The sequence below is a fragment of the Manacus vitellinus genome, unplaced genomic scaffold (assembly GCF_001715985.3).
Source record: "Manacus vitellinus isolate BGI_N305 unplaced genomic scaffold, ASM171598v3 scaffold_15_pilon, whole genome shotgun sequence".
NCBI classification, from domain to species: Eukaryota; Metazoa; Chordata; class Aves; order Passeriformes; family Pipridae; genus Manacus; species Manacus vitellinus.
This window is the reverse complement of record NW_021939122.1, coordinates 5,457,272-5,477,824: the sequence shown is the minus strand read 5'-3', so window position 1 is coordinate 5,477,824 and position 20,553 is coordinate 5,457,272. Positions and strand designations below refer to the sequence as shown.

At 46.3% G+C, this 20,553-nt stretch overlaps 3 protein-coding genes across 5 annotated transcripts in view; 1 reads left to right on the top strand and 2 right to left on the bottom strand.

Moving 5' to 3' along the window:
* The window catches only part of SEC31B (SEC31 homolog B, COPII coat complex component), a 36,139-nt gene extending 35,659 nt beyond the window's left edge, over positions 1-480 (bottom strand). For all 3 annotated transcript variants that reach the window (XM_018069095.1, XM_018069100.1, XM_018069099.1), the window contains exon 1: positions 389-480. The gene's annotated coding sequence lies outside the window, so the exon portion shown is untranslated. The remainder of the gene's footprint in view (positions 1-388) is intronic.
* Positions 481-2,453: 1,973 nt separating this feature from the next.
* NDUFB8 (NADH:ubiquinone oxidoreductase subunit B8) lies at positions 2,454-5,898 on the bottom strand. Its single transcript, XM_029958470.1, has 4 exons — positions 5,772-5,898; positions 5,107-5,206; positions 3,374-3,529; positions 2,454-2,682 (listed from the first exon to the last, which is right to left on the bottom strand). The coding sequence occupies exons 1-4, from the start codon at positions 5,888-5,890 to the stop codon at positions 2,590-2,592; spliced, it is 468 nt and encodes a 155-aa protein (XP_029814330.1). The 5' UTR covers positions 5,891-5,898; the 3' UTR covers positions 2,454-2,589.
* A 2,426-nt stretch (positions 5,899-8,324) lies between these two features.
* On the top strand, positions 8,325-17,641 carry HIF1AN (hypoxia inducible factor 1 subunit alpha inhibitor). Its single transcript, XM_008934543.3, is given in 9 exon segments — positions 8,325-8,449; positions 8,451-8,583; positions 9,504-9,754; positions 11,020-11,168; positions 12,835-12,980; positions 13,442-13,548; positions 13,947-14,010; positions 14,244-14,354; positions 15,244-17,641. Coding segments are annotated over 9 exon segments (1,116 nt in total). The 5' UTR covers positions 8,325-8,339; the 3' UTR covers positions 15,289-17,641.
* Positions 17,642-20,553: the final 2,912 nt, after the last annotated feature.

Below are 20,553 nucleotides of genomic sequence, written 5' to 3'. Positions count from 1 at the left end.
TTACACCGTGGGATGGTGAAGACGAGCGAAGGTCTAGGAGGAAAGCATTGCCCTCGGACACCGGGTGTAACACACAGGCTCTGGGCTACGCCAGAGGCCTTTCCGCGGCCCAGGTCACTCAGCGGAGCTCCCCGGCCGCTCCCTGCCGGCTGCCGGCCGGCCGAGGGGAAACGGGATCCGGGGCTCCCAGGGCAAGGACGGGGCCACGGGCCCTGGGGACGGAGTCGTGACAGCGACAGCGGGGAGGGGGCGGGCAGGGCAGAACAGCAGCCCCGAGCTGGGGGGGCCGGGAGCGCGGAGGGGCAGGGCAGGGGCGGCCCCTGGCACCGGGTCGGTGTCTGAGGGCGCGGGCCGGGCCGGCCGGCGGGAGGGGGCGGGCGGCCCTTACCGCTCGCTGCCGTCCCTCCGCGCCTCTCGCTCCCCAGCCCGGCGTCCGACGGTGGCCGCGGGGAGCCCGCCCGGCCCGCCCGCGCGCATGCGCCGCCCCGCCCCGGAAGCCGGCGCCGCCCCGCCGTGCCCTCAGCAGCGCCCGCGGTCCGTCTCCCTTCTCAGGGTACCTGAACTGGCTCCGTCCGCCGGTCCCGGACCGGTCACGCCGCTCAAGGCCAAGGAGACCAGAGCTGCAGCCGGGCTCTACTGCCCCTGCAGTCACCCCCTCAGGGCTTTGCCTCAGCTACACATTTCATCCATCCTAGGAGAGTGTGCATAAGGGAAAGGAATATATTTTTCTAAAAGCGTTTTAATTGCCAGGAAAAAAATGCAGAAGGGCCCAGACCTCCTTCGCTCACCTCTCTCCTGGTTTTCAGAAAATGTGCGTGTGTTACAAACCCCATTTCTGAGGATTTCTGAGCTGTATTATCTGCCCAACCCATTATACCTTCCCCATGAAGAAAACCATAATGAAGTTACTGGTTAGAACAAACTAGGATTGGAAGTCCCCCAATGGGGCAGATAGCACTGGTACACTGTGCAATGAGCTGGACGGGCCTCAGTCTGCCTCGCTGCAAGTGCTACACACAGCAAGGCTCCTATTACTGCTCTGATCATCTTCATTTCACTTGAAGACTCCTTGCAATTCTCCTAACACTGTATAAAGTGCTGTCATGTAACTGCTGTGAAATGGTAATTCTTACTCGAGTGTCCCTACAGAGTGTTTTACCCCACACAACAGACTTCAGTTTTAAGGTGCCCATAGTTAAAAAAACACTTCAAAAACCCTTCTGGGGTAAAATATCATTGACCATAATTTAAAAGGAAGCATTTCTGTAACTAGAAGAGGTGAAAGCTTACAAAAGCCATGAGAAATGCTGATTGTTCAGCACCTACGAAGGAGTTACAAATATTGAGGTGTAAATAAAACTATGTACTAGCATTCAATCCCATAACTCCCTTCAACATACATCCTTATACAAACCTCTACGCAAAGATCCCTTAGAATTTGGGGTTAAAAAAATCTTTAGATTGAAAAATCATAAATTGCTTTCCTTATATATCTGCTGCTCTTAAAGCACAAACCTGAGTCATGATAGGGTGTTGAGACCAGAGCACAGCATCCAGTTTATAGGAAGCACTCAGAGCAGCCCAAGCCCTTGGCCTTTTTGATCACCCACTCCTGCAGTGGCATCTAAGGCATAGCACAAGGGAGTTGAGAGAACATTTACTCTAAATCACCACTGAAGGCACCATCTTCTCCTCCAGTAACAAGGAGGAAAAAAAGAACATGTTAAAGGAAGAGTGGAGCTGGACAAATCTATGAGCTTAACATAACCATATCCATACCTTTCCCAAGCAAACTGTCACTGAAGCCACAGGAGGCCCCAAACCCATGGTTTGCAGCAAGACAGGCAGACTTCATGGGACAGATAAAACTCCAGCCCAGGTGGATGAGCTCAGGCCATAAAGGAGCAACTTGGGCACCTATGTGCTTGGATGAAAGCCCAGGGGCAGCAGAACACGTGTGGCCAGAGCTGGACTTGCTCATTAGCCCTTTCATAACACTGCTGTCCACACAGCTCTGCTATCAGCTTCAAGCTACTCACTGCAAGGCTCTGTGCCTTACTAGTCCTTCCTACTGGTCGTACAAACTTCACTTGAGAGGGCATCTAGACCAGGAAGAGATCAAAGTCAACTGCCAGGAAGGGCAGAGAGTTATTCACACAGTGTAAGACTCCCAAGGACTGGCAATTGCCAGTCTGGTTCTGTCTGTCATTTCAGAGTATTTGGTGACACTCCAACTCCAAGCAGCATCTACAGTAACCACTTGGCAACAGGAAGTATCTCATATATAAACAGGCAGAGCTGAGGAATGTTTGTGCACAAGGTACTTAAATGAGCAGCAGCCCTAGTACTGCACTCAGAACTTTGCCCCACAGATACTACCCCACTTAGAAAAATGACAAAATTTCATCAGCTGTAATTCAGCCTTCTCAAACCAACAGAAGACAACTAGCACAGTAGGTGTCATTGATGTATTTCACTGCAGTTAGTGGTTGAACATTGCAGAACAAGTGTTAACATATGCCACAGCGAACACTAGTGAAGATTCCATCCCTAGCAGAGCTGACAAGACTCATTGCACTTGAACAACTTTCAAATTTCATAGTGTACCACCACTGGTGGCTCTTTATTGGGGTCTCCTCCTTTCTCCAGATACAGGTCATTGAAGGGATATTGCTTCGGTCCCTACAAGGAGAGATAAAGAGTGGCAAATTCACCACATTCACCAAGCAAATTAAGAGGTACAAGGCAAATGTCTCATCCCATCCCACCCCCACCCAAATCAAGGCTTGCCATTTACAACATAAATTTCTATTTCCTAAGTGCTTCAGCCAGAATACTAGAGTATGAGGCAAGTAAATTCAGAAATGGGAGTTCTTTGTATAAACCTATGTCCTTGAGCAGAAACATCAAGGTGGTCTTGCACTTAATCAACAGTTCATCTCACAGCATGAGGGCAATATATTGCAGAAGCTGTTTGTGTATTCAGATGCATTTTTCAAGATTACATTTCCCAAATGATACAAATCCTGAGATATAACTAAAAAAAAGGGCAAGAGAAGAGAGCATCTCTCTTAAGCAGATGCACACAGGGAAGGAGAATACCTAGACCAAAGAACGGATACTGTAAGAAGCATAGCTTAAAATTAATTCCCTTTGAACAGGACCTGCTCACTATGAAACAGTATCTGTGAGCTGAGCCAAACCAGTCAAGAGAACAACTTAGGTTAGATGAGGTCCTTGGCCCAGCCCCTGACAGGAGTAGGGTTTTGCATTCACATCCACCACTCAGCTTCAGCAAAACCACTTCTCTAGGTACTGGCAGTGACAAGAAACACAGCTACTCTTCCTCCCTTTACCCTTGGGTTTCACTCACCACAGGCCTGTAAGATGGATAGATCTCTCCAACAGCAAACATGATCAGCATGGTACCCAAAAAGATAAGGAAGTGTTTGCGCATGGTATGCCAGGGAACTACTGTGGGGGATGTATCAACCCGGTTCCGAATGTACATGTCAAAGTGCCAGTGCATCTGAAAAACAAAGGACCATTGCACATTTACCAAGAGTAGTCAAGCTGCTTTTCTCAAGGGAAGCAGTACATTACAGCATGCACAACAAAACTGCCAGAAGCTGCTGCTTCTTCTCCACCTCGAAAGTGGAGATAAAGCCACAGAGGAGGTACATGATTTACCTACAGTCACAACAAACTGGTGTTTCCAGTAAAATGCAAAAGACTCCAAATTTCATCCCATGCTTATACTAGGCAACATGCTTAATTATAGGATAGCAGCAGCTTTTATTTCTATATGCAATCATTCCACCTCAGCTTTGCTCCCCAGCACCACTAGAAAAACATGACATAATACAGAACCCTCATTTATAGAAACCCAGTCACATATCCAAACAGAAGTAGCAGTGTTATTTCAAACAAAGAAGCACCTACACGACCCTTGGAAGCTGGACCTCTAAACACCTGCTGCTGTTACTCCAGGAAAAGAGCAGGGCTGATAACAAGCTAATGCCCTTCCCGATGGAAGCAGAAGGGCATTTAAGCTTCTGCCTTGAAGTATACCTAGGAAAGTGCCAAGCACATTCTGCCTAGTCTCCTTTCACATTAATGAGCAGAGAATGTATTGATTTGCAGCTCAAGTACTGCCACCAGATTCCCAGCTTTAGCTCCCACAGAGCCATTTGCTATCAAACCCAGAGAGCCAGACTGAGAAGAAATCAAAGTTGCCTAAACAGAGGCATCTGCTGACAGCTGGAATGTACCAGTGTATTCCTCTTGGCTCCCCACTGCCAACTTCATGTGCAAGGGCTTGTTTACAAGCTTTCCTGTACCAAGCACTACAACACAGAATCAACAGTTGTTTTTTTTTCCATGTGCTTTTACAGTCATTACAACATGCACTTTGCTGCGGTACACATGTTGAAACGCTCTGGCATGTTCATACTGTGATACATTACACACACATACTTACATAAACTCTGCTTTTAGTAAAGAGATCTCAAGTCAATTACCAAGCTCAGTAACCCCAGTCAGGTTGCAGTCGTTCACAAAGGGAACATTCACTAAATGAAGAATTACTTCTGACAAGGAATTTGAGGAACTTAGATTCTGAAAGTTAACACAGGTGGTCTATTCATATTTGTCTTAAGGACATCTTAAGGACAACTTTCTTTAGAGAGAACATCCTTATTTGTATTCTACCTCAAAACATCCCTGGAGTAATAAAGCAGCAATAGCTACTTCCACTGGAGATTGACATTCAAATGATGGATTCTTTGCTAAACAGTTCTGAACCAGGCTCTTTGTCAGATCAGGCAAATAAAATGGATGAGAGTTTCTTACTCCTACAGGGAAAGTTAAGTTTGTAAAGTCTCCCTCCTCATAAGCTGTTAACTGTCCTCAGCACTTTCAAAATATTTACCCTGATGGCCACAGCTTAAGCTTCCCTCAAACTGACTGTCCCTGCCTGCACAGGCAACACACACCTGCACTGGTGATGCAATTACACAAAGAGTTCCACTGAAAACATTACCACCACGTGCGTGTATTAACAGCTGCATTGGTGAGCGACTTGAGAAGTGCTACTGGCATTCCTACCGGCTCTCCCCAGTTGTGCCTCACGTCTGGCTGGTCCCACTGGTACCAGGGGTCTCTCTCATGCTGAGACTTATTAGGGAGCATGGGATAGTCACCATACCTGTGAGAAACAAACAAAACACCAAACATGCAAGAAATCTGTACTAATTTAGATACATTTTGTAGAAAACACTATAGGATAGGCCTACGGAAATGGAATAATTAAATATTACTCTGTTTTTATAGCTTTTATGTATAAACATTTTTAAAATGCATTAAAGCAACTAGCACAACAACCATCACTTTGATACCAGTCACTGGAACAAATGGCATTCCTCAAAGTGGCCTTTTTGGGCTATACTAGGTGAAATGCAAGCTTGACTGAAATATGGAATGCCAGTTGTCTTGGCACATGTCAAAGTATTCCTGACATCTTTATTCTAGAGATGGCTTAACCTTACACTACAACAACATACGAAGTCTCTCGTATTTTATTCACACAGCCTCCAACTCATTCCATTTGCTCCCATTTTAAAACACTGATGTATCTTCAAAGCTCTAAGCTCACAGCATGGCCAGGCATTCACCAGGAACTACCAGCCTGCAGCCCCTCCGCATAAAGCCGGGAGGGCCGTGCTGGCCCCGGCACGCTCCCGGCGGCGGGGGCACGGCACCACCCCGCTCACCCGAAGCCGTCGTCGGGGTAGGGCTGATAGTCCTCCACCCGCATGTTGTACTTCTTCGCGGCGGCTGCCCGCTCCTCCGGGGTGCGCGGGTACGGCCCGGGCAGCATGTCCTTGGACATCTCCGAGGTGCGGAGAGGAAAGCGCAGGGTGGGCGCGAGCCCCCGGCGGCCGCCGCCACCCGGGGAGGTCGCGCCGCCCTCTCGCCCCGGCCCCGCAGGACACCAGCCCTGCCGCCCAGAGGCACCCGCCCCGCCGCCGGCCGAGGCCTGCCGCTCCCGCCCGCTCACCCGCCCGCGCCCCCGGGGCGCCGCCACAGCGACCCGGGCCGCCCTGAGCCCGCGGCCGCCCTGGGACAGAGGACACCGCGCAGCGCGCCCGCCATCATCGCGCAGCGCGCAGGCGCGGCCGCTGCGCCTGAGGGACGGAGAGCGGGGCCAGCGGGGCGGGGCCAGCGCCGAGGGCGGGGTCCTTGGTGGGCGGGGTCTGAGGGAAGGGGTGGGGCTGATGAGTGGGCGGAGCCGCCCCGGGCCCGCCTTTGCCGCGGCTTTAAATACTCTTTCGGGGCATTAATTAATCAGCCGCTGTTATTATAATATTGACCCAAGCGCTAATGGACGGAAAGGGTATCAGTGCGATATTTCGCCCTGTCTGCCGTCATCTGAAGCGGAGTAATGGGAATTTATGGCAGACACCGCATTTCAGACGCGGGGCAGCCTCCTGTGGAGCAGCCGGGTCGATGCTCGATGGGATCGATGCCATGGCTGGTGGCGTTATGTGAATTGCCTTTTTTGTATCGGTATCAATGTTATTAAAGTTAATACCCAAATGTAATCGCCTTATCTCCGTGGAGCCTGGAAAAGGCGGACAGCTGAAATGGCATGCTAATTTAACAATGAGATTCCTCAAACGTAAGCAATGTATTATTGTAAATAAAATCAATATGAACATTAAAGGATTTTGCAGTTTACTTCATTATGTAAACTCTTTGGTAGTTGAACTCATTTTCCTTCAGTTATTCACATCAGCCATAATGGGTAATGTCTCTATAACAATTTACATTATAAACCTTTGCAGCTCAAAAACTACCACAGACAATTTGTCATAAAGCCATTCCTTCTAATAACAGCATTAATTGCAAACCTTCTAACTGAATGAAGATAGTAATGAACCACAAAAATATATCTGAGATACAACATGCCTAAGGTAGGGCCTTTGTCGCAGACTAGAACAGGATCCTTTCACTTATCCCAAAGAAAGGCCTAGTCATGTCATTTTGGGAATGGTATCTTAATTCAGCCAACTCCCTTGCAACCAAGTATGCAATGAAGTTACTCGGTTATCTAATAAAGTTATTAACACAGAGCCCAACCCTCCAGTGCAGATGCTGCTGATGTTTCCCATGGAGCAGCATTAGGTGCTGGTGCCAGTCCTGGTCCTGCAGCACTCGGTGCTCTGGGGACAAGAGTGTGGGGACAGCACTGGAAGTAGGGACTTTCGCTTCCCTTCAACATGAGCTCAGGCCTCCCTGCAGGCTTGGGTTGTGGTCTGCTGCTTCTCACATCAGCTCTTCACCGCTGAGTATTTATTTTCTGACTTATGTTTGTTTTCCACAGACATGGTTCAAGCTTCCTAAGCACCCTAATATGTTTGCAAATACATTGTAAAAAAATTTTGTTAATCTGTACAACGGAAGTGCTTTAGACTTAAAGGGTGACGGGACATTCATTTTCCTAGAAACCAAGCATATTAATAAATTTTGGAAGGACAGAGGGAAATCAACTGCATTATTCTCTTGAAGGCAAAGTTCTAAGCAGCCAGAACAACAGCCAGTTACTGTAAGATGAAAAGCACTGACTGACATGGACCAAAACTTTCCTGAGAGCTAATGCCTAGTGTGGCATGCATTCTTGGGAAAGTTTAATCATCGTTCTTGCTGTTTGCAGATTAAAAGCCAAATGTAGACTTTGTCTCACACAATAAACACAGAATAAGAAAATAACAACTCCAGCCCCAGTCACACAGCTCATGAAATCTTCCTAAAACAACGTAGTCACCATTGGAAGTTGGATGTTGGTTGCACTGGACAGTGTTACATATAGTTTTTGGCAGTAAGTGTTAATTAAACTTTTCGTTTCGAGGCGCAGAACTCGGCAGTACATTTCCCGCAGATAGGCAGAGGAAGCGGGCAGTGCACTGTTTCTCTCGGGGAAATCGAAATGCCTGAGGAGCTGCGCTCCTGTCCAGCCCGCCGCCTTTGAGGGGAAGGGGCTGCCGCTGAAGGCATGCGGCGCCCGGCACCGAGGCTTCACAGACGATCCCCTCTGTTTTTCGCAGTGAGTCTTTTTCGCAGCCCCCACAGATGTCCAAAATCCTTGGGCAGGGCCAGGATGCGGAGAGCAGCAGAGCCGCCCCCGACTTCCCCCCGCCTGGGGGCGCCGCCGCCACGGCCTCCGCCGCTCCGTCCCGCGCTCTCTATGGTGCTCCCCCGCTCCCCCGCATCCGGCGTTGCCATGGGCGCGCAGCTTCCGCTTCCGGCTCCTTGGTCCGGGCTCTCCGGCGGAGGCGGCGATGGCGGCGGCCTCGTCCTCCTCCTCCTCCTCCCTCCTCTTTCTTCCTCTTCTTCCTCTTCTTCCCCCTTCTTCCTCCTCCTTCCTCCTCGCGGCGGCAGCTGCGGGCTGCGGAGGGCCCGGCGGTGGCGGCGACAGGGCCTGGCTGGAGCGACTCCCAGTTCCGCCGCTACTCGTTCGAGACGCGGCCCATCCCGCGGTTGAGCCACAGCGACCCCCGCGCCGAGGAGCTCATCGAGAACGAGGTGCGGGGAGTCCTGGCCCTGTCCTCCCGGGATACCGCGCGATCTCGGTCGTTGTCGCTGTCCCATTCCGCTTTGCCGTAGTGGATGTTTTTCTTCGGTGCTGCAGCGCTGAGTTGTGAAATTTGCAGGAAACGTTTGCTTTAAGCGCTTTGTTGTCGGGATGGAGGCCGTGGGAACGTTGTGTAAAGCCACGGGCACGTGTTGGTTGTTTTCTAAATGCGCGTGAGCACAGGCGTGGAGTTGTTTTGCAGTGGTGGCTCTGGTATTGGGTCTGGACCAGCTCAGTCTCGTGTTGGTGAGATCGCTGGCTGGGTGTTTAAGGGAAGTCTGCAAGAAGGGATGTTGTGCATGCACAGCTTGGGAACACGGCGCTGCCGTTCCGGGTTGGGTTGCTAATAGATGAGGAGATGTCCTTTGTCTTCCTTTTGTCATGGAGGGGTTTTTTTGCTGTAGAAGAGAGGGGGTAGCGTCAGTTTTTTGATGACTGAAGGTTGTGTCCGAGACAAGTGCTGTTGCTGTTTATGGATGCAAAGGTATCTTTTTGTAAACACCTTTTCACAGCTGAGGCTGGAACAGGCCAGACAGAATCTACTATGTCTCCTGGCTACGCGGCAGACCAAGCAGACCTAAAGGTGTTCCCAGATGGTGTTTGTGTAACCTCTGTGTTAGAGATTAGCTCAGCAGGTAGTGGAAACTGTCCCATTGCTACCAGGAGCTCACTGTAACTCCAGGCCACCACTTTCTTAAAACTTCCTGTCATATCTTGTTTGTTTTTCTCCCCAGGACAGGGGATCTGATTACTCCACATCCCTTTTCCAATTCCCCATTTTCAAAGAGAGTTTGCATGGGTGCAGTAATGAATGTGATTGTTCTTAAGTTCAAGAGGTCCTTGAATCAATAAACTTCCTATTTCTCTCCAGGAGCCTGTGGTGCTGACAGATACGAATCTGGTTTATCCTGCTCTGAAATGGGACCTGGACTACCTCCAGGAAAACATTGGCAATGGGGACTTCTCAGTGTATAGTGCCAGCACACATAAGTTTTTGTACTACGATGAGAAGAAGATGGCCAATTTTAAGAACTTCAAACCCAAGTCGAGCAGGGAAGAGATGAAGTTTGCTGAGTTTGTGGACAGACTCAAAGAAATACAACAAAAAGGGAGTTCTGAGAGGTAAGTGATACATGGAGTATGGAGGTTTCTCCATTTTTTCAGGTCTAAGTAGGGGGTAAGGTTCTCTTCAGTGAGTGTTGATGATTAAATCCTCTCAAATTTTTTAAACTTTTTGTTTGTTTTTAATAGTCCTGCTTTACCTGCAGGGCTGTTAGTTGACAGCAGCCTTGTTATCTGATTAAAAAAGTCATACCATTAGTTAAATAAACTGTTCTCACTGGCTGCAGGAGTTTATTTTTTTCTTCTCTGTCCAAGGCAGGATTTGAATAGAGAAGGAATTAAGCTGCAGTTTCTTTTGGCAGACTCTGGTATTGATAGAGGAGCTTAGTAATCTGATGAAAACGTACAGGCTGCGGCACTCAGGCTTTTCCACAGAATCCCAAGGCACTTGGTGCTAACCCTCTTGGAGAAATATGAGGCAAAGTTGTGTCGTGCTGTGTATTTGGTGGTGATGCCCTGTACCATTAACAGAGTTGTAAGTTACTGAGAGGAGCTTCATGTGGATATGGAATATAACTATCAGCAACTGTACTTAAACCCTTAGTTACTTCTGTCAGTCACCAGTCCTCTAAAAGGAGGGATGCTTAATTGCGTCTTAATTGGAAGCAATGCAGTGTCCATGTCCACTTGTCACCTCTGCCTTTCTCTTCTTTCTCAGCTTTAGATGTGCTTTTTCCAAGAGAGAAGGCAGTCCTTGTGCTTAAAAATGCATTTTTCTCCCAGCACTGCGGACAGCAGTCTGCAATACTGTGATTGTTGGTACATGTTTGATTCCTCTGATCCTCTGTGTCTATATGTAAGCGTGGCTTTAAAGTAACTTGATACTGAAACGTGCAGGCTTTCCTGAGCCCTTTTTTGCCCTTAACTACTTCTACTAGAAGAGGAAACTGATACTGCAGATGAGTTAGAGGGGTGGCATTTACCTAGGGATTAGTCATGAGCATATCTGATATTTGATAACGGCCAGTCTGTTTAGAGTTTCCTCCTCCTGTGCTGAGAGAGAGGGTTGTTCTTGCTTAAAATTATCTTTTTCCCTTGATTGTTCAAGCAGAACTGAGTTCTGTTCTCTTATGTACCAGGAAATCTTTCAGCAAAGTTTGGGGACTTACTGAACCTGTTTCCTTCCACAGGTGTTTATGGTGTGTAGTGGTAGAACAGAATCTCTAGGAATTATGTCTCTTTGTTTTGAAATCTTTCTGAAGAGATAGAGGTATGTCCATGACAAAGCTTAATACTTGATTTCGGCTTTTCTCTGTAAAATACAGGCTATATCTGCAGCAAACCTTGAATGACACAGTTGGAAGGAAGATTGTGGTGGATTTCCTTGGCTTCAACTGGAACTGGATTAACAAGCAGCAAGGGAAACGTGGCTGGGGCCAACTGACTTCTAACTTGCTTCTTATTGGCATGGAAGGTAAACAGCTTCCTCAGACTGGGGGAGAAGGGGAGAAGATTTGGTCAGCAGTTCTGTATTTCAGTTCTAGAAGGTCTTTCAAATGGCTTTCCCTTTAGTTTCTGAGTATTCCTTCAGAGAAGGAAGTTTAAAGCTTTGGGTTGTGAGTGGACTTATCACAACTTGGGTTATAAAGAGGAAGCAATGAAAGGAATAGCCTGTATTTCCCCAGGGATGTACTGTGAGTGCCTGGATGTAATCTTATGGAAAGGCTCTGGGTGATGCTGGTAGGACTGTGTTTCCTGTAACTGCTAATCATATTCTGGGACCTGTTTACTGTTTGCATGCTTCAGAACCTATAGATTTAAAAAGCTCAGAGTCTGCAGATTCAAAATGCAAAACGGTTTGCAAGCTGAGCAGAGTTAGTCCTCTGGGCTTTTCTTAGTGTGTCCAATGTCTGCCCAGGAGGAAATTTTATTGTTTTGTGAAGCCTTTTTTCTTATTTGAGCTGGTACACTGTGAGGAGGAATTCTCTTTTGATTAAGAGGTGAATTTTTTCTTGGAAGGTTCTTAGCAGGCACTGGGGAACTTGAAGATGGGTAAATTCTAAAAATATCTCAATAGAATAAAATTCCAAATCCATATGGAGCCTGATTCATAGGCAGGTGCCTTAGAAGACAGAGGTACCACTACACTGTTGACAAGGAGAACGTTCTTTCAGAAAGTAATCTCAATAATTGGGTAAGAAATGTACACAGTTTTGTGAAGTGGGATGGCCTATAATTAATGTGGCCATCACATCCAATTATAATGTTCAATAACACAACTTAGATGTTTTTTTCCTTTGCAACAAATCATACTCAATTTACAATAGTTTGTCCTTGCCGCTTGCTTTACTAGCTGAGAGAAGAGAACTTCATGTAAAAGCACTGTACCAGCACTTCCTCCACCACTTCCTTCCCAAATCAGGCTATACATGAGAACCAAGGAATTGTCTTGAACCAGCATGTGCTAGAAAAGGGAATGTCTTTACAGGAGCATGTGATCTATTTAATGAAGTTATGGGGCTAACTGTTATCTTAATTCTTGCAGGCCAAGAGAGTAATATCTGAGTGACAAACAGCCTGTCAGGGGTACAAAATGCCCCACTGTATTTAAAGATCTGATTAAATTTACGATTTAGTGGTGACAGTCAAGCACAGTTAATCAGACTGAGGGGATGCTATTGGGAGCCCTAGTGACAGAGATTTGTTTACTTGTTTTCTTGCAAAACTTCTAGGACTTTTTTAAAAATCAGACTGTTAAACTCCTTTTCTCTAGACTAATAATTTTTGAAAGTCCATTCCACAACTTGTCATTTAAACAAAGCGTTTTATGAAAAAGCTTCCCATCAACATTCACCATCTGCTGTTCATTGAAACAAGCTGGAAATCCTAATCCTGTAGAGCATAATTTGCTGAATATGGATTTAGAATGGAAATTAAGTGGAGTAGCAACTGCTCAATAAAGGTTGACTGATATAGTGATCAGATATAGTGATCACTACATTCCTGTAGTCATTTTCCTTGTTTAGTTTTCTGAATACGTGGGAGTGTGTTTTCTGTCTTTAGCAAGGAATATAACATGCTTCTCACTTTCATACCTGTACATGAGAGTGTCTTGATTATCATCTTTTCTCTCTGTGTAGGGAATGTGACACCAGCTCATTATGATGAGCAGCAGAACTTCTTTGCTCAGATTAAGGGTTACAAGAGGTGTATCCTGTTCCCTCCTGATCAGTTTGAATGCCTCTACCCTTATCCTGTGCACCATCCGTGCGACAGACAGAGCCAGGTGAGAGTAGCAGCTTTGTTCTCTGCTCCATGCCAGAAAAGGGCAGTTGTAAAGGTTCTAGGTGGGAGGAAGCTGCACTGGAGTTAAGGCTGCAAACCACTTGCTGAGCTTTTGCAAAACCTGTGTTCAGATCTGTTAATTCGTGAATACATTGAGAACAGATGCAAGGACCAGTGGTGTCTCTGATTGTGTCTGGTCCTGACTTGCAAGTGCTAGGGCCATAAATATGTTCTTACTGATAGCACAACTGGGCTGCAGTTGCCACCTTCTCTGTTCTGTTTCACTGATCACTTGGTCAAACAGATTTGCTGACAGCCAAATTGCAGGGCTCCTATCTCGCAGTGAAGTTACGATACAAATGGGAATGTAAAAGCCATGTAGGGAAGATCAGGATTATTTGACATTGAGAGCCTGTCGCTGCAGGAAGTTCTTCTGAGTTTCTTAATGTTTTCTTCTGTTAGGTGGACTTTGACAATCCTGACTATGAGAAGTTTCCAAACTTTCGGAACGTGGTTGGCTATGAGACGGTGGTGGGTCCGGGGGATGTGCTGTACATACCCATGTACTGGTAAGAAGGATGGCAGGACTGCACAGTGACCAAAACACAGAGGTTTAAAAGTTTTTTCCACTTAAAAGTGTTGTGTTGGCTCTTGAGTATTTTGTTTTAACTTCTCAGGCAGCTGTGGTATTTTCTGTGATATCTTGGGCCAATCTGCTTCTAATTCCTATCTGTTGGATGGGAGTAGTAATTTTCCTGACACCATGCTATTGTACATATACTCCACTATTGTGTGTGAGATAAGGATCTATATTTAAATAAGGAGAGCTTTCCAGAAGTTCTGAGGTCTTGATGCTGGAGGTATAGGGCGAGGCTTGTCTAGTGCTGTCTGAACTCATCCATCCAAGGTATTTCACTGTAAGCTACAGCAATAGTTCCTTTTCTTTTTTTGTGTGATTTCCATGCAGGTGGCACCACATTGAGTCTCTCCTGAATGGGGGGATTACCATCACTGTGAACTTCTGGTACAAGGTAAGTATAAGCTACTTCCTGCACAGCTTGGATAGCTCCATCCCAGAGGATTTTTTCAGGTAGAGACGTATTGGCATGCATTATCAATATGAGAACTTCATGGCACCAAGTCCTTTGCTTTAAAACTAAAAGCTTCTCTTTTGAGTTGTTTGTGAAAAACTGGTTGAATAGGAAAAGATGGAATAATCTGCCAACTCAGGAAGAATGCAAATGAGCTCTTTTTGATATTTCAGGGCGCCCCAACCCCAAAGAGAATTGAGTATCCGTTAAAGGCTCATCAGAAAGTGGCCATAATGAGGAACATTGAGAAGATGCTGGGAGAAGCCTTAGGAAATCCACAAGAGGTATGAGAGATAACCATGTGGTCACTGCTGTTGAAATTGTTAAGGCTTAATGCAAAACTCAAGATGTCAAGCTACTTGGCTCTGCGGGTGTCAGAATGAAGGTAGGAGAAAGCAGGATTGCTCTTTTGCTGTGAATGGTTCTTCGTGCAGTCTTCAGAAGATCCTTTGCTTACAAAAAGGCAAACTCTTAAAATTATAATTCTGGGAAGGACCACTGCAAACAATGAAGGAGTTGTTCTTGTATGTGGGGAAGGGTATATAAAAAAACCCCAGACTGAAGTACTTAGAGTATGACTTTGAAGATCTGCTGATCTGAAAATGGAAATACGGGATGTGGATAGAAATATTTTCATGGTCTGTAACCCTTACCACTGTGCAGGAGCTCCTCTTTAGCCTCTCCCCTGAGATTATTTTACTGCCACAGCATGCTGAACTTCCCTCTATGATCAGGCAGTGCTTAGACACGGGAGTGGCCTTGACTGAAAACAAAACCTTAGCAAAATCATCAGTCCTAGCCCCCCTTTGAAGAGACCCCAGGGACCAGGGAGGATCCAGTGAGTAAGAATGTTTCTTCTCTGCCCTGCAGAAAGCCACCACTGATGACTGTTGACTCCTTTTAATAGCATCTACTGAGAAATCACAAATCTAGGGTGGGAAGTGAAAATGTTTCAAACATGTTTCCACCCTGGATGGAATGTTTTGGTGACAACTGAAGTTGGGTGTTGACAGAGAACTCTGCAATTTTGGTAGGGTATTTAAGAATGTTCTCATGGGTGCCCCACTGTTTTATCTAGAAAATATTTCCAAAGTGATTTGGTGTCCCCTGGGCTCTGCACCTGCCATTTCTGTGTAACTGTCCTGGCTAACAACCTGTTTTTGCTTTGAACAGGTGGGTCCTTTGTTGAATATGATGATTAAGGGACGGTATGACTAATGCCTGGCTGCCCGGGTGACTGATGTTGGAGCTGCTTTGTTCACGAGCAATGGAAGATTCTGAGCGCTAGTATTGCACGCAGCACTTAACAGACTGATGGGTTTCCTGGCCTATCCTGGCCCCACTACAATAAAGGGGGCTACTGGAACTGCAAAACCATTAGTACCCCATTCATCTTCCACTCTCATCTAACTGAACCTCCCAAGAAAGAGTCTGCACTTATTGGAAGCTGGATTCATGCTCACTAACTTTTTTTTTTTCCTCCCTCTGCCCTGTTTGCCACAACAAGGAGCATGGCTTCTGGCACTTGGATGTGTTACTTCAGGATTTTCAGGCATTTGAAGAAGAGCTTGGAGGATAACCAGGAGTGATATTCTTTCCTCAGCCTCATGGAGTTTGGATCTCCTGGCTGGGTTTATGTGTTGGTGCCTGCAGTGGATATAAGGTGGGAAGTGATAGGTTTCACAGTCCTCTGTTGTTAGAGGACCTGTCCATGCTCAACTCTGGCACCTTTTTGTATAATGGAAACTAACCTGTAAGATGGCCTCTGTGTGTTAAGCAACTGGACAAATGATTCAGTTTCTTCAACCTAAGACATCTATGCTTTGGATGTAGTACAGGGTAGAGATCAGAGTGAATTTATCTAGTATGTGAGCACCAAATCCTATGCTCTCCAAGTAACATCTGTCTTGTATGAGTCTAGATAACACTCCTTTCTTACAGCTTTCTCTGGGGAGTGAGGGCTCCTCTCCTGCTCTTCTGAAGCTGCAGTGTGGTTAAAAGGGGATGTAGCATTATGAAGGGAGATGCATAAATGCCAGGGCACTCTTCAAGTCTTGAATGATTAAGGCACATTTTTAAATTAAATTCCCCTGGGTTGCTGAGCTCGACTGTCAAAACACAGTGTCAGATAGGTACAGAGCCTCACTTCTCCCCAGCAAGGGTGCTGGCTCCTTGGACTAACACAGGAAAGTGCCCTTTTTACCGAAACTGCAAGAACTCAAGTGTGTGTGGCTGCGCACAGGTGCGCGTGTTTGTATGATGTTGTGTGGCTCCTGTCCATCAGTTAAATCCATGCCAGTGTGTGGTTCCCTTCCTTGTACAGTCATGTGAAAGAGTTCAGGGCTTTCTGTTTAAATGTGATTAAGTTTATCTTGATCTCTCTGTGTTCCGGGACTTGACATGGCAGGCTGGGAAGTGACAAGACCAGGGCACACGAACCAGATAAGAGTCCTCAGTAATCACCCTGAAAAATAATTTTGCTTTCCTCCTCTCCTTCCATGCAGAAGCCTTTGGCTCATATGGAGGCTGGCTTTTTATTCCCTGAGGTGTGCTGCACTGCTGTCCCTGGTTTGGGGTGGTGGTGCAAAGGTCTTGTATATTTAATGTGGTTGTAATGGAGCTAGAGGTGGGTAAAGCTGTTTCATAGCCCATATATCTCATCCCAGAAAATAGTAGAGAATTTGTTCTGTGGAGACTTCCCAATGTTTTCCCTGTTTTTCTTCTGGGCTTGTTCTGACTTGGGATTCTGATAAAAGTGTTGAGAACATGCTGCTGAAGAAGTGCTCCATCTTTGGCTTCAGGTTCCATCTTTTGCTGGAATAGCTCAAGCACCACTTGCAGTGGGCTTCTTTTTCATAAAGATGGAAGGCTTCTCAAACAGGAGGTCCTGGAGAAAGTTTTCTGGCTGCTTTACTGGTCACAACAAATGAAGTGTAATTGGCAGCTACAGGGTCCTTGTTCAAGAAATATATCTTTGTCACTGAGTAGTCTGACTGCCATGTTGCAGACTCTCCAGAGCTGTGGTTAGATCCAGACGAAGGTCACTCAGCTGGATATTTATCAATGCTTGGCCTATGGGTAAGTGGAAAGAAGGCTGACTAGCCAAAAGCAAGGTCTTACCAGGAATGTTGGTCACATGCCCTTGGTTGAAAGATGCTCTAACTAAATTCCATCTCTGTGCTATTTATTCAGCACATGGTAGTCCTCAGTACTGCTTAGACACCATCAACTCTTGAAGCTCAGGGTGGGAGTTCATATCCCATGTGGAGAGAGAATGGTACTTGCAGAACTTTTAGGATCCTTTTTTTTTTTCCTTTTATTTGCCAAAGGTCTAACTTTTAAAGTGTCTGAACAGGTTTTGCTGCACTTGACTTTGTGAAAGCTCATTTACAATGCACTGATGGACTGACTCCCCCCCTTCCCTTTTCACCTTGTGCTTTCAATGCCCCTTGCCATGGTATTGGGAAGCTGTGTGTTCTCTGCTAGGGGTGTGTGTGCAGGGGTTGGGGTGTGACAAACACACGGTACCTTCTGAAGTGTAGTTCTTAAATACAACCAATGTTGAACAACAGAACTGTGTGGCTTTTATTTTGTGTGTGGCTGTACAGGAGAGCTGTATAAGGACCTGTGTGTATAAAGCTACCATCAGTCTTTCTAACAACTCCACTTGTCTTCACTGGTGAAAGCTGCTGGTCTCCAAAACCGCCTTCAAAACAGCAATACCAGCTGCATTATTGTGTGTCTTCACAACTTTCTCCATACTAGTTGTGTAAGCGTGAAAGGAAAGTTGGAAATAAGATGGTATCCTTGAACCTCGTCAACAAGCGTTGGTGGGGAGGGAAAAATTCCCCTCCCTGCTAATCTGAGTGGTGTCACTATGCTCTGGTCACTGTTGAGGTGATGGAGCAAACTACAAAATGAGGTCTAATGAACTCTTGTCAAGGAGATTAGGGGGGGAAGCTTCCTTTGTATGTTAGAGTCCTCTCTACCTAATAAAGACACAGGTTATTTTATGGTAATATTATCTGTACAGAAGTCTTGACATCTAACTGTCAGTGAAATGTTGGCTAAATCTGATTGAATGTCTAACATAGTAAAATGGGTAAGAGTTGAATAGACAGGAGGAATGTTGGGGTGGGGAGAGGGAGACAGATGTCTGAGCCTGGGCTACCCCAATTGGCATTCTCTCCTCATGCTCTTACAGGACAGGGTAAATGTGAAGGCAGTAGGAAAGAAGTGCATGAAGTTTTCTGTGACCATGGGTGATCACCCTTCCCTGTTGTGCCTGCTGGGATCATCGTCTCTGAACACACTTGCTTCTGTTCCAATGAACTTAATGGTCTGCTATGACTGATCCTGTAGCCTTTCTGTTGGGCACTTGCCTCTTGGGTAGCATGCACAGCTGGCACCACAAAGCTGAGAAATGTCTCAGGTTGTACAGAAGGGAAACTGAGAGATGAGAACTGTGTAATTTGAAAACTAAAATCAGTCTCCAAGGTTTTTCACTTGTACTTTGAGTGGTGGTATTTTTTTTCTTCTAGTACCTTAAGTCCCTTAATACTTTTCTTCTTTCCCTCCCCCTGCTCCCCATTTCCCTGTTCCTTGAAAAGTGAGATTTTTCTAAGGAGAAGACTCTTAATCCTTGTAAATCAAGGTTTCAGGATCTTTACTGTGGAAAGAGAAGCTCATGGATTTTTAGACGGATGCACTGGTTCACCTCCTTGGTGATTAGGGTCATACTCAGCTCAGAGAAATTTGGAATCGTTAATCAAGTCCAAGGTGAGGCCAACAGGTCAGAATCAGGCCAGGGCTGAGGAGGTATGAGACAGCTGGGGTGCAGGGGCAGTCTAATGCAGCTGGGGCTGCAGTGGGACGCCCTGGGTGTCAAAGCAGCTCTTGAAAGAAGGAGGGGCAGGTCCATGCCGAGACTGCTGCTTCTTTTGTTTGTAACAGTTCTTACCAGTGAGCAAGCCGACCTTGAACACAGCCAACTGTGCTTTAAAGTCTAGAATGGGGGTGGTGCACTCAGGGGCTCAGCAATCTCCTGGCACATGTTTGTTGATGCATGGTCCCAGCCCTGGGAGCAGAGCAGCAACTGCAGCAGAGGGTACTGCCTTTGCAGATGTGTTTTTACAAAGTACTTTTCTCTAAGCCTCCCTTCTGCTGCATGCGTGTGAGGAGCTTCCTTGCACTCTGGTTTACGGTCTTCATCTTCTGTTCCTGTCACGGAGCAGAAAGCACCTCTCCCATTAATGTCCTGCGAAGTCCCGAAGCCACCATCTTCCCTGCCTTGGTGCTGCCTAGAAGGAAAGGAAAAGATGCTGTTACTGTGACAAACACATGCAAAGTAAGTTCTAATTACTGCCTCGCAAAGTCAAATATTTGTTGCAAGCAGAGAACTAATTGTGGGGGGAGGGAGCGGAAGTCGAGGCTCTTGAAGTGTAAGTGGAACAGATGCCCGGACGCCTTGGGGAAACGCAGCTTTCCTCTACAAATCAGAGCTTTAAATTACAAGGCTTTTACCAACGAGAACAGTTGTGGGAAGTCGTCTGCTCTCATTTGTGTAATGGCTTCTGTCACTGGTGATTAGACACAGGATGAAGGAAAAGAAATTTGACAATTAGGAATGAGCGATCATTAATCAGAATCTTTGTTAGAAGGAGAAAAGGGGGGGAGAATATCCCACAAACAACAGAGGCAGCCACTAGAGCCCCAGTGAAGTCCACAAGATGCATAACTGAGTGCTGTTGCTCCACAGAGCCCCCTCCACCCAGGTACAGAGCAGCAGCAAGGGTCTTGGCTGAGTTGGAAAGCTGGTGGAGAAAGGCAACTAGGCAAAATCCTTCCAGTCCTGGTCAGTGATTCTCAGCTATCTGCCTAATAAGGGAGAGAGCATATCTGGGAGTCCTATCCCTGCCCCATTAACACCTTGCACTTCTGTCAGTCTGGCCACAAACTGCCAGCAAAATAACTTCTTAAATTTTCAGTCTCCTTTCTCCACACCTCACATGCAGCCTTGTGGTTTCTGGTGTGGAAGAGAGCAGGCAGGGGCCTTGGCTGGCATGCAGAAAGCTTAGGATGAGCAATGTGAAAGTAGTTCTAGGCTCTTTTCTTGATAATGTCATTTCCTACAAGAGCAAGGAGTAACTTGTTGATAGATGCATGACAGATAAAGAAAAGAAGGCAGTGGCGACTTCTCTCTGTCTGTCATTTGCTGGCTTAGCTCATCATCCAATCATACAAAATCCAGTATATGCATTTGTTTGGGTTTTGTGGGTTTTGATCAAATTATTGATACACGTGAAATCTATGTTACCTGTTTTTTCTACATCTGTCATTTAAAGTCTTGTCAGATTAAACATTTTGGTATCATTTACATGAAGAGGTATTTACTCTGATTAAATCAACAGCTATAACTTGGGAGGGGTCATGACAGACTATTTGTGGGGCATATAATGTTGGTTGGTTCATCTGAAGACTTTA

Coding starts and splice junctions, on each gene's coding strand:
- NDUFB8 (XM_029958470.1), bottom strand. CDS start 5,890: ATGTCCAAGGACATGCTGCCCGGGCCGTACCCGCGCACCCCGGAGGAG. Junction 5,207..5,771: donor TACCCCGACGACGGCTTCGG/GTGAGCGGGGTG, acceptor TGTTTCTCACAG/GTATGGTGACTATCCCATGC. Junction 2,683..3,373: donor ATCCATCTTACAGGCCTGTG/GTGAGTGAAACC, acceptor CTCTCCTTGTAG/GGACCGAAGCAATATCCCTT.